The 18,673-nt window shown below is 46.9% G+C and overlaps 1 protein-coding gene across 1 annotated transcript in view; it reads right to left on the reverse strand.

The window, feature by feature from the left end:
* The window catches only part of LOC119393712 (hemicentin-2), a 181,524-nt gene that overhangs the window by 57,857 nt on the left and 104,994 nt on the right, over positions 1–18,673 (reverse strand). Inside the window, exons 3-4 of the mRNA XM_049416218.1 lie at positions 13,212–13,336; positions 11,703–11,982 (exon numbers count right to left, since the gene is read on the reverse strand). Coding sequence (XP_049272175.1) covers positions 11,703–11,982; positions 13,212–13,336 — 405 coding nt within the window. The remainder of the gene's footprint in view (positions 1–11,702; positions 11,983–13,211; positions 13,337–18,673) is intronic.

An 18,673-nucleotide genomic window follows, 5' to 3' on the forward strand; every position in this document is an offset into this window, starting at 1 on the left:
GACACAGCGTCCTCTGAGATCACGCGTATAATTCGTGCTCTCAATGTGTCCACATAGATTTTCAAGACGCTGTTCCTTTTTTTTAGGCATAAGCGTGAGACGCGGGAAAACAACAAGAAAAGAAAACAGTTGTTGTAATTGAATGTAACTTGGCTTTTGCTTAAATATAACATCTCAGTGTACAAAACGTCTTTCTGCGCTTCTTTAAGGGAAGTTGAATAGCGGAACAGGGTGTGATTATTGCAGTTTCAGCGTTCTTCCCTTTAATATACATTGCTTCTCGCTTCCAACTTTTTTTTTCATTGCTGTTATAGGCAATGAAATATCGTTAAAACGTAAACATGTCAGTTCCTTTATAGTAAAAAGTAACGTGAGGTTAAGAAAGGACGACGCCAACCGCTCGTCAAAGGGGCGAGACGCGCGTGCTGTCGACGAGGCTGTGAAGGCGACAGTGGCGACATCTGCTCTTCCGACAAAAGACGCGCCCGCAATCACTAGCGCCAGACAGAAAAAGGAGACCGCCTTTATGGCAAACCGACGCTTGAAGGGTTTGAAGTGTCGTTGAAAAAGACGGGAGAGAAAGAAATAACGGGGGAGGCCTCGCGAGGTGCCACACTTTCCTTTAATGATTCGACTTTAGAGGGTGAAGTGGGGTCTGGGTGAACGATACGGCTCCCCTAAACTCGTTTCCTGGTTCTCAAGACGGGCTTCTTGAGACAAGCGGCCACCGTTATAAGAATGTCCCCCGCTTAACGCACAATAGTGCTGCGGCTAGGCCTAAGCGGGTGCGGACCAGACTGACGCGGCAGTTGACTGGGTAATTAAAAGTTTGCCCCTCGGCATACCACTCGTCTCCTTCTCTTTCTCAGCTGGCGTACGCTTCGTCGATCAAACGAAAACAGTTTTCAGAGGGGACGGCTCCCGTTCTCGCAAACTCTGCGTCACTCGCTCTGCTGTCGTATCTTTTCTCTTTCTTTTTTTGGTGCCTCCTCGAGCTATCGTTAAAGTTTAGCAAGCGTGACGATGGCGCTCTTAGCGTTGGCGTTCAAAGCGGAGCATATTGCGCGTGCATAGAGGAGACAACCCGAGCGAAGAGGCTGGAGGGCGTAGTTCTTTGCCGCACTAAAGGAGCGTGGAGCTCACAATATGCACAGAAGCTAACAAGAACAAAAAAAGATCTTCGGTTCTCTAGTGTTTGATGAGTGTCGCTAAAGTTCGCTATTAAACGGGTAGCTCAACGACAGACTGCAGGGCCTGGTAGTTTCGTGGTCTTTGGTAAAACAAAACACAAGAAACTGGATAAATATTTCTTTTTTTTTCTCGCTCTCAATTCCAGCCGTCGAAATAGGCTAACGAACAGCCAGGACAGTTCTCTTTCACGCAGCTTCGCGCGCGTTACTCCTATTGCTAGCGTACTTCAAGACTCTCTGAACACTTAGTTTATGTAAGACTAAACATATATACATACGCAACTAATGTACAAAAATAATTAAAGCCAGTAACGTATCCACACGTGCTTTTTTAATGATTGGTGTATCGTTTTCACACAGCGGGGTATAATAACATTTCTAGTGATATCGCGCACATTTACAAATTTAGAGCGCAGCTCTAAAATTTGTAAATGTGCGCGATTCCTGCGTTGAGAGCGATGTCGCCGTGCCGTCGGTGTCGTAACTAATACACATGAAAAAGCAACCGACAGACATTAAAAAATATAATCAGAAAGAAATACCCAGGTTCGAATGGGATTTGAACCCGGGCCCTCTGCGTGGCAGTCGGGTACTCAATCAGAGAGCCACGCTAGCTTTGTGCGCGCGCGCGCGCGCGTGTGTGTGTGTGTGTGTGCGTGTGACTTGCAACAGAACCACGCTGGTGGTTTGAAACTCATTCGCAAAACGACCCTATACAGGCGTCATGTCGGGCAAGGGATCGCGTTAACCTATGTAGTATAGCGGGGCAGACGAGTAAAATAACAACCAGTCATCACACAATGCTAATTGCGCAACGAGTGTGTGGTTTAATGCTTCCCACCCACTGCAAAGTGCTCAGCCATAATTATTTATCGTCATCAGCAACATGCAGCATCAACAATGTGCACATAATACCTTACAGATGTGTAGCGGGTACCTCGCTTACCCGCAGAAAGAAGAAAAATGGCGTAGTGGGTGCTGTCCTACTTCACAAAAATGATGATTTTGGCGTAGTCGATACCTTGCAGAAAGCCAAAACTTCAAACAAAGTGGGCCTTACCCAACACGAAGCTGCTCTCAGAATTCGGTTTAGGCAGTATCGTAATCGTCGGTGAATTTTTGTCTTGGGTCCTGCAGTTATGGAAGTGATATATTCATATGTTGATGAGAAATTTATTTAGTGGGATAATTATTGTTGTAAACCCTTTCTGTACTATGTGCACTATAATGCAGTTAATCTTATCTGTGTAGTAAATTAATGAAGCACGAAGAAGAGCGCGAATGAAATAGGATTTCCCCCTTGCGCTGCAGCTTCACCGCAAATGGAAAAGCATTGCCGTGAAGTTGCAAAAAAACACCGACAGAGCGCAGTGGTAGCGATCGGAATACGATGAACAATGCACAGGCTGTGGGGAAGATAAGGAAACGACAGAGCATGTCTGATTGAATGTGGAGATATACATCCAGGTGTATGTTGGGAACGAGCCTACATGAAGCCTTGGGTTTTAGGGGCGACAATGAAAAGCTGAACAAGCCGGCGATAGAAATAAGTAAGAGACGGCTAGAGTATCGGTGGCAGAAAACTAGAGAGAAAGGACAGAAATAAATAGTGGGAAAAGTAAAGACATTCTGCCTTAAGGGGCAGAGAGCTGGGCTGTGAATTTGTTTTTGTTTTTTATCTATAGTAAGATTTATTTGATCGTAGTAGACAAGGCATTACAACAATTTGAAAAAAAAGTTTTTTTTTTTTGTTTGTCGAGCCTGGTGGCACACATGTCACCGCCCCGTTATAAAGGGGACGCTCATAGCATCCATACATCCATCTATTCATACCTGTACGATATGTTTACTCCATGTTTGTTTAGTCGCAATAATAGGACAGTGCGGATTACAGAATCGTTATATCCAGATATACGTGCAAGTCAAACAAGCGTTTTCTTTCCGTCTATTTGCGTCGGTGAGCCGATGAGGATGGTTATGTGGACGACGAAAATCCGCTCCGGTAACTCTATGTGCAATGACGTCTTTTAGCAAGTTACGGTAATACGGTACGCAAATTCGGTACGGTATTACGGTACCACTCCTCCTTTCTCGCTCGTTGTGCCTTTGCCGCTGATTCCAGCGAAGGCATCCCAGCAACACACAAGATTTTAAAGATTGCCGTGGGCTTGTCACGCCGCATTGTTGCCTGTCAGCCTACGCATTGTTGACGAGGAACCTGTCATTGGTGGGGACGCATTGCCACTGGAACTGGGAGCAAGAAAGGAGGAGCGGTACCGTAATATCGTACCGTGTTTGCGTACCGCATTTCCGTAACTTGCTAAAATACTCTAATGTGTGTAGCATATGTGTAGCAACCTGCACACATATGCGCTACACATGTGAGTGAGTGAGTGAGTGAGTGAGTGAGTGAGTGAGTGAGTGAGTGAGTGAGTGAGTGAGTGAGTGAGTGAGTGAGTGATTGATTGATTGATTGAGTGAGTGAGTGAGTGAGTGAGTGAGTGAGTGAGTGAGTGAGTGAGTGAGTGAGTGAGTGAGTGAGTGAGTGAGTGAGTGAGTGAGTGAGTGAGTGAGTGAGTGAGTGAGTGAGTGAGTGAGTGAGTGAGTGAGTGAGTGAGTGAGTAAAGGAGCGAGCGAGCGAGCGTGCCAGAAATACAGAATGCTTGTCTACTTGAGGGAAATCCAGCACATAAGACAGTATCTTCCAGGTCCTCAAATAAAGATCGAATGCTGTGAGCACCGCCCTGTGTTAATTAACGCACAACATTGTACCATCTCAAATAACGCACCGCGTACTCTTATAGCGCGTGAAAGGCTGAATAGTTATTAATATACCCAAGTTGTTTGATCGGTTTTCCTGTTCTCATAGAGCAAATTTGCAGCTCTTTCAAAATTCGTTCTGGCTTCTTCATCTCTCTTAACGCAAGGGCTTTTCTTTTAGAGCCCATTTACTCGTCCACATGAGCGATACTGTTTTTCAGCAGTTTCTAGAGTCTTCAACAAATATCGGACGTAAATCTACTGAAAACTCACATCGCACATGAGGAAATATCCGAATGAGGCAAACGTTCCTAGGCGATGGACAGCGGCGCAGCGGTACCAGCCGGCGTGCTGCCGCTCAATGGCTGAGAAGTTGAGGTATCCGTCCGGACTCTGAGGCACGGGAGGCGGCCCGTCGTCCTTTAGCCAGCGGGGCGTGCATGGCGGGTTGGCGTCCACAGCGCAATGCAGCGACACAGGCATCTTCTCCAGAATCGGGAAACCGAAGCCCGGCTCCCGGGAGATTGAGAAGGACGGCACATCTGAAAGAAGAGATAAGAAAATGGATGAGAACAATTAGTAGATGATAAGGAAGCGTAACCTGTACTTTCTTTCTTGAAACACGTAAATCTCGTTCAGCTTTTCTTCAGAAGTTGTGGCAGGTATTCATCAACGTTGAACACCAACTAGAGTGAGTTGATTTAGTCGGTCTAAAAGCGCGACAAGCACGAGGCGTATGCTATTGCAGATAATAATATTGCTAGGCAACATCGACTTGAATATTGGGGAGTTTACGGTGAATAATAGACACGCTATTATCATAGGCGACTGTCAACTACAGTACTCTGAACTGTAGTATTGCCATATGAAACATGCCATATGAGCTGATCACCTCGCATGCGACTCCACATGATGGGTAATGATTAAAGTATAATGAGTAATCACATGAACACATTAAAAATTAAATTCAGGGGTTTTACTTGCCCGAACCATGATATGAGTATGAGGCACCCTGTAGCGAGGGACTCCGGAATAATTTTGACCACCTGCGGTACTTTAACGTGCGCCTAAATGTAAGTACACGGGAGTTTTTGCATTACGCCCTATCGGAATGCGGCTGCCGTGGCAGGGAATCGAACCCACTTCCTCGAGCTTAGCAAAGTGACATGTTACACGCGAAGCTGCCACGGCTGGTATAAAAAAAGGAGCGCACATATCCCGTACAGTCTCAAGCCCACACGTCCATGAAATAGACATTCGCGAGGTTTCATCGGGGACCATGTGGACCTCAGTCACACCAGCAGCCCATTCGCGTAATGCGGAAGATGGTGCTTGTAACGGTGTCGCTGAGAACTCGTGTCGCATCTCGTGTAGTCTGATACAACTTTATAAGTCCATGCCATTTCCTCCTTAAAGGCAGATGCACACAAGCCTGCGCCAATGGGCGCGAACTCTGACGTCCTGAGCCGGACGACCAGTGACCCCGCCTTCGGCGAACACTGCCGAGCGCATGAGCGAGACTATTTCTTTTGTCCCGAAGGCGATCTGCTGTTGCGCTTCGGTCATCTCGTCGGGACCTCTCCGGAGTTGTATACGACAATAGCGGCGTATAGTGTGGCAAATGCAGACATTCCCGCCTATTCTCGAGAATATGTAGCAGTTAAATTCGCGGCTCTTCATTTGTTTGCACATTTCTTTCAGACACTAAATATGAAAATAATATTCAAAGCGACTCACAGAGAACATCTAGCGAGGCGGCCACGGCCGTGGATGTTGGCCACGACACGTGGTACACGTGGCAGGACAGCTGGAGTCCATGCAGGTCCCGCGATGCGTTGAGGCTGAGCACACTGCGCGTGGTGTACGAGTCTTCCTGGGGGAGAACTCCACGAACAGCTGACTGGCCCGGTCATGTTGGTCTCTCCCAGCATCCAGTGCATGTGCCGCACTGCGGGCACGGCACGGCGCGCCACGCAGCCTACCTCTACCTCCTCGCGCTCTTGGACGGTGACGCGGGAGCCCTCTCGTAATCGCTCGCCTCCCAGAGTGAGAAACGGTTCCTCAGGGGCGCCTGTGTAAAGACTTTCGGAAGCAAGAGCTGTTGATGACACTGTTGTGTCAAAAAAAAAAAAAAAAGAAAGAAACGAGCCCTCGAAAAATTCTCTTCCTTCATTTATTCATAGCGAGGACCTCGTTCCGGCAGAGTTGATGCCTTCAGGTAGTATGCGAGGGCTTATTGGTCAGCTGTCTGTTCGTTAAAGGTGCACGTGCTGCGTGACGCCATGTGGCAGAAAGAGTGTTCCACACTCGCAGCCATGGCTAAGAGCGGCGCTGACTATAACACTCCCAGGGTCTGCATGTACATAAATACCCGATAAGTGGGCGGAGGGGATGACCGCCGCTGTAGCTCAGTTGGTAAGAGCATTCGGAGCGTAATCCGAAGGCCGCAGGTTCGGTCCCTGCCGGCGGCAAGTTGTCTATTCGTCCCCTTTACTTTCTTCACATCCATATCACAATTATTACAATACACTTAAAACAGTACAATTAACGTATCTGCTGCTTTTCAATAAAGGGGTACTGACACGAAAACTTCAATTGTCGTTTTTTTTTTTTATTTTGCGGCAAATGAAAGGCCAAGCCCTGAAGAGCCTAGAATGTGTGCTGGTAAGCTTGAGTGCACCCTACAAATTTAATTCAACATAATCTTATAAGCTAGTTTCAGTCCTGCTGTACCCTGACGTCATGACATAATATGCACTTCTCGTTACGTGCCCATGAAATATATATCGCGAGCAGGCCCGTAGCCAGGAATTTTTTTTCGGGGGGGAGGGGGGGGGGACTTGCTGAGGCCTTGACTATTTGAGAAAAACGCCTATTTTCATTATTTATTTTCGGTAAAACACCATGTATCATAAAAATTTAGGGGGAGGGGAAGCCCCCCCCCCCCTGGCTACGGGCCTGATCGCGAGGTTTAACGACCGCTCCACTCAGTGGCTTCATTAGTGACGCACAAGCGGCCATTTTGTCTGTTTTGGTTCCCGACGTCATCACAACCAATACTGGTGAGTGAAGTCACCAGAACTGATACTGCAGCCTGACGTCACGCAAGTGTCGATGTCAGCAGGTGTGCCAAGCGAAAACTGACTTTAAATAACAAAACAAGGTATCTTCTCAGCATTTCCTGAGTGTCACACTTGCTGAGAGCCGTCTCCGTATACAGGAGATTTGTATGGCTGAGTAAAGACAGCTTCTAAAATTGGTGTGAGCACTGTGTCATCGCAAACAACGTCATTAGTGCCGAAGCCGATGTTAAGTCAGTCAAGACGTACCCGCCATAAAAGAGGGCAAAAAAGATTGCTAAATTTTTAGAAAACAAAACAAGACACAGTTGGAGTGCCATTTTTTAACTTAGGCTCCACGCAGTTGTGCGCTTAATTAGGTATCAAGGCAGAAGTTCAGGAGGAAGATGGAAGCTTGGAGAGATAAAAAATCCTTGAAAAGGCTGGAGCAGACGTTTCGGCAAGTGATCTTGTGTTCTGCTACCTTGAAGCCGCAGCCCTAAAGGAGGCAGGACCACTTGTCGAAACGTGGGCTTCAGCGAAACCCGGTGTTCAAGGATTTTCCATAAAGATAGGTTGCAGTCCCGCAAAGACAGCGCACTAACTCTCTGAATTATAGGACAAGCCGAAAGTCGCTTCCGTATGGTGTACAAAACACTATGATAACAGCAAAAGAAGTCACATATTATGCTGAACACCTTTTTCTCAAGCCGGTAGACCTCACTAAATAATCCGGGGCCTTTCATTCTTCTCTAAGACATAAAGATGCACCCTCTAGTTCGACGTTTCTTATCCCACTCCTCTTAAAGCGGACAGGAGAAATATTGCTTGTTTTTCGATAACAACCTCTAATGGGATTTCTTTAAAATGAAGTCACAGATATATACGTCAAAGGCAGTGCTTCAAGGTACTGTATTACCCCTGCTTTCTCTGCACAGATATGTGAATAGTCCACAAATGAAAAGTCTATATACTTTGTAAAACAGTAGATATACTCACTAAATTGAATTTTTTTTAATTCTCAGCAAATAAACAGGAGCTTTCTTTTTCACAGCTCTCTAGACCCCCCGCGGTGAGCGTTTCAACACGACATCGAGCGCTTCCACAAACTGTCTTCCTTGTTCCGCGACAATAACGCAATTTTTGCTCTCACGACAACGTTGATTGACAAGGGCGTCCGAAGTTATTCCTTCCGTAAGAAAAAAAAGGCGCCTCCCTACGAAACCAACACGGGTCCCCAATTTTCTCCGCAACACGAAACCCGCCACGTGGCACAAACTCCGGAATTCCGCCAACCTTGTTATACGCACGGAAGAGTTCACCGCCTCTGAGGGACTTCCTCGAACTTGCGAGTCATTTTAAAAGGTTTTCCTTCGAACGCCGGCATTTAGGCTCTGCCTGCTCGGCGGCGGCCATGATTCTGACAAAAGACGTTCCGTCTCTTTCTCTCTCTCGCGGAACACAATGGAGCGCGCTTTCCGATCTCTCCTTTCAAGTACGCGCAAGAGAACTTCTTGGGTTTCTCTTCGGAAAGCAAACGAAAGGGAGAAGTGGGGCCCGGCTGTGGGCTTTAATTTATCTCGGGCTCTTCCCAATCAGCCGAGTCTCTCGGTGGCTCTTTTCGTTCTTGTTTTCCTTCATTTGTTGCTGCTTTATTCGCTCGAGAGCTCTGACTGAGAACCATCGGGACTGGGCGTACGCGCTCGGAAAAAAAAAAAAAAGAAAACACGCAGAAGGGAGACGACTGACAGTCGAAGCAGAATCGGAGCTACGCCGCGTATTTATTTGCGCCCGTTCGATTACTGACAGAGTACACATAAGCGCTTCCTAGCTGCTTCCGGCTTCGCTGAATATACCCCTTATTATCTTGATCCAATTAAGTCGGAACGCTGTCTCCTGTCCATTTGACTCGACTGACACGAAATTGACGACATGCCTTTTTTTTTATTTCTACGGGGGCACTACGTCGTCACTTCAAAGGGAACACGAGGAAGCACCAAGTAGGCGGCGAGAAATTATTGGCGTTCCGAAAAGTGGCATGCAAGGTTCCGATGTTCAACTTCCGAGTTATACATACAGCGTTTCTCGAGGCATTCTTTTCACGACAACTCTGTCGAGGTACACTGATTTACGCAACAGCGGGACATCTATGCCTCCTAGCTAGCCTTTCGAGGCATCATCGCAAGACGAGATGCACACGTGCCGTCTCGGTGTATTCCCGCTGTGCTGCCAAATAACAAAAGTAGGGCTTCAAAGTTCAGTTCGTAAGTGGAGCAGTCAACGCACCGCGTTCATGAAAGCATACCGCTAAAATGCTCATGGAGAACTTTGAAGATCCTGCGTCAGTAGGTTTCTCCTTAAAGGGACACAGGCAAGTAACAATTTATGTCAGAGCGAAAGGTCAATGTGTGAGAACGTGTAAAACGTCAATAGTATCAACAGCAGTGATCTAGTAGTCGAGAAATTAAGGTAAATGTAGGACACGATGTGCGCCACGAGTGGGATATTTTGGAAATAATCCCGGTGACGTCAAGAGTCCCGAGTACAGTTCGTAATCAAACAAGTTGCGATAAAAAAAGAACCTTCCGTACATCATAAGACGTAATAAAATGCTGCTTGTTCGTTTCTTTTTGATTCATGTAAAAAAATACCTCTTGGCGTTACCATGGAGAATGGCGCGAGGGGTTCAAAAGTTCCGTCTTCGCTGTGCTGCGAGTCGAAGTGGTGGTTTCCGTATCGCGTACTGTTGCGTGTGCTTGGCTCTCGCTATTTTCGCACTGATGATACTCTACTGCTGCTGCTGCTGGCCAAGCTAAGCTCCGCTATAGTGAACTATACAGTTTCTGAGTGGCCCGTAGCTGTGTCTTGGCTAAGTTGATGGCCGCTGCTGTGCTAGAAACCGTAGCGTCGGCGGCAGGGCAGTAAAGGCGGGCAAAGTTGGGCACGGCAACTACTACGTCAGAAGGCCCGTTTGGGCGGGTGATTTGAAGTGTGCTAACGCCGTGCGGACCACTAAAACGTGATTTGCTTTCAAAATAAGCATTTCCTTGGCACGAAACAAGCACTACGAGGTTTATGGAATGCTATTTCAATAATCAACGTCGACTTAATATTTGCCGTTAGTGTCCTTTTAAGAAAGTGCAGAAAGGGCATAACTTTTGTTTGACATGATGTTCTAGCACATCGCGACACGCTCGTACATTTTAATCAGTGTTTGTTTATATAAGCTGTATGTCCTGTATTTTCAATTTCAGGCATACATCTGCGTGCTTTTTTCGTTTACAAAATTTTAGCTCATCTCGGCAACGGTGGCATTTTTTGTTACTTCTGAACGCCCATTGTGTGAGGTTACATTTGTGTCACTAGTGTTCTCTTAAAAACGAAGAACGCCGGGAGTTGCAAGCTTCGTTTTGAATAAATGAGCACTTCGACGCAATATTGCGTATGATATATGTTCTGACGGGGGCGGAATTGAAGGCTTCCAACGACCCCAATTCACTAATGAGACGACATTGCTTTGAAATAGAATCTAGTTTGATTATACTGGATATGAAAGTCATGACAAATATGGGCATTTTTTCAGTAAGGTAAAAATGCTTATACACATCAGGCTGACTCGCTGTTCATATCCGTTAGTTAACTTTTTCTCCCCTTCTCTCCTGCTTAATGGGCTGCTCAATCTCAAATAACATCACAAAGCTACCTCTTTCTTTTTTTAAAATTCGAAAGTTTGCCCAACGCATACGGAATTTGATGTACTGTAAGTGGAGGCCGGTTTCCGCGATGTACTATCAAGATGAAAAAAAAAAAAAAACTTGGAGGACGCTTGAGCTTCGCTTTCAAGAGTATAGAACGCGATAGCGTAATCGGACCGTGTTCGTATCGTCTTCCCAATCACTAGCCTCGCTTCACTTCTCGGCTTCGCGTCTAAAGCGTGCCACAAGGAAAGCCAAAGTGCGGACGCCCTCCGGCTCCAATATCCATGCATGGGGCGCGACGAAACACTGCCACACGGCAGGGCGATACCGTTTAAAAGCGCGCCCGTGGGCCGTCTGCGCCATCTAGCAGGTGACATTCAAGTCGCTGAAGAACCTCCGAGATGTGCGTGCCAGCAACGCTAAATGGTGTATGTAAGGAGCTCGCCGTTAGTATGCTAGAGGGTGTATGCGAGTGGCCGAGCGGCTAAACGTATCGCGCCACGGAGCGAGGGGTCGCAGGTTCGAATCCTCAGTCCTACTCGAACCGAAGATCTTTCTTTGTTTGCATCTACCTCGCATTTTCACTCACGGACAACGCTGATTTTTCGCTCGCAACCAAAGACGCCGCCGCCGACCTCGACACCCGAATTTCTGCGAAACGATCTCTTTACTGCTACCGCGTTAAAATGCGACCGGTGCAGCATCTGCGCGATCAGCTGTTTTGCATTTCCTTTCAGGCGGCTGTAGCCCGGATCGTAATAAAAAGCCACTAGTCATTCATGATGAAATCAAGGGCCACTCTAGCATCTTTTTATTGCGACCAAGGCCAGAGTGCGATGAAACAGCGCACCGCGTTGTTCGCGTTTCTTTCCAACCCCCTTGTACATGACCAGTACTGAGAAGTTACTTAAAATTGCTCGTGGTCAAATGAGCTCTGCATATAAACAGGTTGTGAATGATACGAGACTGCATATAATGTTACAGTGAGTGTATACCTGTGACCACCAGTTTGAGCACTTTCGTGACCCTCCTGACGGAGTCGTCGTCGCCAAACTCTCGACACTCCCACAAGCCATCGTCGGCGCGTGTAACCTGCGTGATGGTGAGTGCGGCAGTGCCGTCCCGAGAGATATTCCACTGGCGACGGCTGACTCCACCGGCGCCACCCGAGCCAACATCAAGCACAACGGGGTGGCCATTACGCATCCACTGCACGCTGCCGCCAGGTGTCTCCAGGAAGCAGGGAATGCTCAGACTCTCGCCGGGATTCACCACCTGTCATTGGGTGTCAAGAAAGGAATAAGGACTGTTTTTATATACAGTACACTCATTATAACACACAGTTTATCTAATACGTTGCCCCTTTTTATTTTACTTGCCAAAATCCCGACATGATGACAAGGCACGTCGTAGTGGAGGGCTTCGAATTATTTTGACCACCTGAGGTTCTTTAAGGTGCACTGCGGCCGGTATCGAACTCGCGTTCTTTTGGGTCAGCAGCCGAGCACCGTAACCATACTGCGCCACCGCGGCGGCTGAGGTGTAACGCCGATAGTCCGCCGATGTTATGTTTAAAACACAGTTACAGCGATAGGTAGGCGCGTGCTGTATCATATTTTATCCAATAATGTCGTTTTGCCCTAAAAATGCAAGAAAATGGTAATAGCTTGACGTCAATGAAGAGGGGCGGCGCAGAAGACGCCAAAGAAAAAAGGGCAACCACGGTACTAATGCAACGCCCACAAGAACACCGATAACGTCCTTCCCTGCCCCACCCACTTTTGATGCCGCTACGGATTTTATATTTGTCACGAACTTAAGGACACCTTCATCGAGGCCACCCCGCCCACATTTGCCCCATCGCCGACAAGGAGATAAGCGGTGTATATAGAGGCGGCTAAGTTATGGCTGCACGTTCTCTGGCTCAAGGAAGCAGGTCATAGTTCTATCGATCAACTCGCACTTTGTGTAACTTATCACTCTACGAATGGCACGGTATATCGCGGGGCGTCGGCGAGGTATTCCGACATTTTAAGAGAACCATACCATGCGTTTGGTGTATGATAGCCTAAGTTGCTTATGCACCATTAAAACCAACCAAACCAAATATTGCGGGAACTCCATCGTTTTTTGTTTGTTTGTTTTCATCCACGAGCAGTTTCCTGCAACGACTTCGCAAGAATGCTTTTCAGCGGACAATCACAGATGACGCCGAACAGACTGCTCCATTAAGGCTTTTGAGTGACTTGCCGTGGTTCGGTCATTATACAATCATAAATATTTCCAGGAAGCGAAAATCAAAAGATGTCGATGGTACGCAAAATGCAAACAAAAAATAATAATTTACTCTAGCTAATGAAAATGCCCTTTCTTGTGGAAAGCGCATTGGTTTCACTATCAACTCACGGGTTTTTGTGCGTATAAGAGTCGTACCGTTAGTATAATGCCTTCCAAAAAAATACACGAGATAAAAAACGCTACCTATAACTTGGAAAATACGGTACCTTCTCTGGTGGTTCGACGTTGTTGGCTCCCGAACCTCCCGAGCCCGGTGAGGCTGTTGTCACCACCGTCAGGCTGGCGTAGATCACAGCTGTCAGCAGGGCTTGACTTGCTCCCAGCGCCAGTGCTAATAAACGAGAATGAACAAAATCTAGTTGTAATAATCACAGCTTTATAGGTACGAGTAAACAATAAGCGTTAAAGGAGTGGTGACACAAAAATTCGGACACAATTTGACTGTTGAATCACACTAATGGGTGCATATAGGTGCCATCTGTACAATATCAGCCACAAATACAGCCTAAAAGGTATTTTAATTGAGTTTTGAAGTTCGTGAAAGTGCCGGATCGGAAATATAAGCAAAAGACGATGAGGTCACCGAGTGGATACCACGTACGTCACGAGTTCTGGCCGGGTTACCGGAGGCGTGTACGAGACCGACAAAGCTGGTAGCGACACCTGATGATGCGTAGCCTAAACAGAGACCTACAATATAACATCGCAGGGACTTACCCGCTTACTGATTCTATGTAAAGCATTTGCAGTGAGATAATTAGCCACTCACAGTATTCTCATTGCTTTTTTTCCCGACAAGAACTACAACGCGACGGAAAAAAATCGAAAAAAAATTATTGTAGTTGGACAAAACGCCACAAGATGTCGCTACGGGCTCCGCAGTTGTACGCAGTGCTGCTGCTGCTGCAGCCGTCAACAGCTCCGGTAACCAGGTGCCCGCAAACGATAGGAAGTCTACAGACGAACTAAAGCTCTCTGCTGCCGGGATAATATTGCGTAGTGGACAGATAACTGCTTCGACCCTCCGACGTGCGTACGTGGGATTGGTATGCCTTGAGAACGCGGTGTTCGCCGATGTAAATACGAGTCAGTAAAGCGTACATCACGTCATTTGCATGTTACGCATAAACACTGTTACAGAGCGCCAATGTTGTGATTTCAATGCTTCCTTCGTCACTTCTCATCCTGCTACTTTACGAATGATCGGAGCGAAAATGTTTCAGCACGTCTAATGCTGCGGCTACTCCAAGCCTGGCGGAAAACGTCGCCTCAGTTGGACAACGGCTACAAGAACAAAATCGCAGCTACCGGCGAGATTCGCAAAGTGAATCGAGCTTTTCTTACTGATTTTTGCAGCTCCTGCCAGCTCTTTCGTCCATCGCCGCACTAGATAAGCAACGTCAGTTTGACAATCGAGGAAACAAGCACTCGCAACGCTCAACTCGCAAACGAAACAGCAGCACTGACAACATAGCAGAAGCTGGCCAGTGACGTCACTGGTTCTCGCGGTCTTGTTTACCAAGTAGACCATCTACGTCACGGGGCTACCGAGTGCTCTTCGAAATCGAAACTGCCTCCGGTCGTAACATACGAGCATATAATGAAACATTCGTCTCGCGCTGGGGCAAATGAGTTTCGTTGCCGCTATTATCGAGTCAGTAGCCATTGATTAAGAGCAAAAAACAGAGGTTCACAAATTTTCTGTCACCACTCCTTTAAACGACACTACCTGCTGCTTGATTTCTGTGGTTGTGCAATAATTTAACACCTTATTCTGTGGTCATGATCTCGGCAAGCACTAATGCGTCAAAAAGAAAGAAAGATTTGAAATTCATAATTAGAAATTGTAGTAACCGCGAAGAATAATATATATATATATATATATATATATATATATATATATATATATATATCTATATATATATATATATATATATATATATGTGTGTGTGGTGTGTGTGTGTGTGTGTGTGTGTGTGTGTGTGTGTGTGTGTGTCTGTGTGTGTGTGTGTGTGTGTGGTAATTATTGGGGCTTAACGTCCCAATACCACGATATGATTATGGGGGACGCCGTAGTGGAGGGCTCCGGAAATTTAGACCACCTGAGGTTCTTTAACGTGCACCTAAATCTAAGTACATGGACCTCACCTATTTTCGCCTCCATCGAAAATGCGGCCGCCGCGGCCGGGATTCGATCCCGCGACCTTCGGTCAGCAGTCGAGCACCATAAGCACTAGAGCACCGTGGCAGGTAGAAGCACATATTCAGAGCAGAGGAGGCCTTTTCAATGTGTCAGAAAGGAATTGCCCGCGCAAATCTCTCGCAATGATGAGGGGCTTGAGTTCCTTAGATGTTTAATCAGTGTGCAGTGTGCTTAATTCTCGTATTTTGAATTTACTTCATTGTGTTAATTTACGCTGTGAAGCGTGCGCAGCAAGACCTGTTTGAGTGGCCTTCCCTCTTTCTTCCTTAGCCTGTACTGAATGGTACATGTTTTTGCAAGCACCACTAAACGTGCTGTTGGCAGTCAGCGTTGGTCCTGTGCTCTACATTGCCTGTGATTTTAGGAGCTGTGTATAGAATAGATAATTCGTACCAGCTAGCTCGAACCCATACCCTTCTAAAATATGAGCTCGGTGTGAGCCTCATTATGTCCCGTCCAAATTGTTTTAGGTATAATAGGTCGACTAACAAAAGCTAATGCTCACCTGAACGTGCGCTGTTATGTACTATGTTATTTACACGCAGCGCATCAGTTTACTGCATACAAAAATAGCTTTCTGCGTTCTGCTTACGAGCACGTCTTACCAGGTATGCTGTGGTTACTTCATTTTTGTTTGTTTGAGTAGCATACATGAGAAATAATTAATGGCGGTTAAACTGTTATGCATAGCACAAACGTTTTTTGTTTATATAGCACGAAGTGGGTATACTATGCAACATCAAACTGGTTTGTAATTGCTGGAATGTAAAGTTACATCGAGCAAGACAATCGACCCGCTAGCATTAGAAAGAACGACACCAACACAATTTCTAGATGCTTGTATAAGTGTGCACCGGCACTACGCAGTTTCCAGTGATTGCTACCCGTCAACAAGGTAAACCTGGGAATTATTTAACATGAATCAGATTAAGGACAACGTCCTTAATCAAATTAAGGACAAGCGTGGCAGAGAAAAATCCCGACATTTAATCCATTCTATTGTTCATCTATTACAAAGTTTAAAAAAGATAAATGTAGTTTTGTCGTAATAGGGTACATGTAGTTCTTAATCATATGCAAACGAAAAGTGGTACATTTTATCTCTCTGCTTAGATTATTATGTCATATTTATTTCGATAATAGAAACAGACAGAAAACCACAACGAAAGCAAACAAACAGGACTATGTTTAGATAAAAATTCCGTTACCCGATATGTGGGCTCGGTTTCAAGACACTGCAGTGAGAAAAGGAATAGAGGGATGCCTGAGTAGATAGCCACACGAATTGTTCCTCTGGCGTCTAAAACGGTTTTGAATACACGCACGCACGCACACATTTTGTCCGCGAAAAATTATTGGGAGAACTGAACTTCCCGTTAAGTTAGGGTGGTTTGAGCGGTTTTCGTAAACGCGAGCACTGCTTCACTGCAAATGGCGGCGCTTCATAAAAAGGACAACACAAAGTAGGCCGCTCGTAAATCACAACTTAATTTTCCAGTTAAGATACATGTTCTTTCCCCTACGAATGCAGTTAAGAACAAGCCCACAACACATGCTGGACAGATTGAAGTTAACGACCGCAGCACAACTGTCCGTATATCCTTGACCCCCGCATGCATGCATAGTTCAAGGTGTTTAGTGAATCTAACTACTAGAAGAGTTTTCAGCCGGCCTCACATTGCCCTCTCGTAAATATGCGAATGATATAGGCATAGAAAAAAATTCAAGTGCACCTCTGGCACTGATAATGGTTGTTCCATTATTTACATTTTTTTTCCCGCACCTTCCCGGGCTCAACGTCGAACCCCGGCGCTGGCGCGGCTGCAACTGAGTGCTCCTTCTCGGCGTTAACCCCTCGACCTCCATAGCGGCGCGCGATCATCAGCGGCTACGCGAGTTTTACGAGTTTCCTTAGCAAGCGAGTCTTAACGATGGCGAGGTGGTAACTAATAGAGGCGTCACGGGGTGGTTCGAGGAGGGTGCCTCTTCGTTTTTTTCGCCCTTGTTTCCGCACATCGCCACTATCACCTCCCCCCCCCCCCCCCCTCCCTCCGCCTCCTCGCTAGGCAAACTTGAGGCCAGGCAGGGCGAGCCCGTGCTACGCAGACTTCGAGAAGAGGCACAGCTGGACTTAATTCTCCCAGACACCGTTATGCAGCGCAAGCAAGTAGCGGCAGTTAAGCCCGCGCTGGATCGTCAGGCCAGCATCCCGAGAATTACCGAAAACAAAACAATTCGCGCAAGCCCAAGGAAGCAGGGCGAGAGCCGTTAATGAACACAAAATAAAGAAACTAGAGGAAGAGAGAAAACAAAGCACTGTTTCGATGTAGTTGTTTTGCGCCTCAGGGGTCCTTTTTCGAAACTAGAAGGACAAGGTCCTAGTGGGGCTTATAAACAAACACGTTTTCAGTGCACCGACGCGATGCGCGCAGCGATATAGCTGGAAGCAGCGCGGGCCAGAGAGGTGAGCGAGAGTGGGTGAGCGCAAAAGAAGAGGTCTGGCAGTAAATTACTCTGCTTACCAGCACGGAACTGGCAATTAACCGCCGCTGCCTTCCAACCCCCGTACCCAGTGTGCGGGGAGAAAGCAGAGGGAGGGGGGTCTCCTGCCATCGATTGCTTCCGCTTGACTTGCGGCCGAGGAGAGGCGAAGAATGAAGAGGAAGCGGCGGCGATGCCTCGGACATCGTCGCGACAGTCCCCGCTGGACGTGTGAAGGTGAGGAAGAAGGCGAACACGAGCAGCTAGTGCGCGAAAGCGCGAACACCGTGGAGCGCGCCGAGTGACGGCTGGGTGAGAACCATGGTGCGAGAGCCTGTTAAGAGTTCTCCCCATCATCCACCTTTTCTCGTCCGCGTCTGCCTTACTTTATTGGGTTGCGCGCTCCTGTTAGCCCTTCCCGTGACATTATATACCGCCTGGCTGCGCAGGTGGCTAGCATCCTGTTCTTGTGTTGATTTCTTTCTTTCGTTCCCTTCAATTCCCTTCTATCCGAGTGTAGTGCAGGCAAGGCAGTTCACCTAGCTCAGTACTGGCAACCTCCACGACATTAATTTATCCTGCTTTCTATCTCTTGAGCGGACGCAATAACATTCACTCATTGCAGATGTAAACTATATGAAACGAAGACAATGTCGTGCTCCTGCGCGTATATAGCATGCAATGTAGTTGCTAGGCGATGGCGACCCTTTCTTATAATGCTTGTGCTGCTTCATAGAGTTTCTTTCTAATACCTTGGTAACAGTAAGCTGAAGATACACTACGTTTCGATAACACACACCTGCACTTGATTTATGTAGAGTATCGCAGAGGTTTGACATTATAATTTGATTGCATGGCACTTCATTTCGCGCTCGGTCGCTATACTTGTGCACCGTTACTCGATTTGCTATTTCGGTGCAGTATACTGTAACGTCCCATGTCCACGTCTCGTCAGCCGTGCCTTGCGCAAGCAGCAATCACTGT

Source organism: Rhipicephalus sanguineus, chromosome 5 (genome assembly GCF_013339695.2).
Source record: "Rhipicephalus sanguineus isolate Rsan-2018 chromosome 5, BIME_Rsan_1.4, whole genome shotgun sequence".
NCBI lineage: Eukaryota > Metazoa > Arthropoda > Arachnida > Ixodida > Ixodidae > Rhipicephalus > Rhipicephalus sanguineus.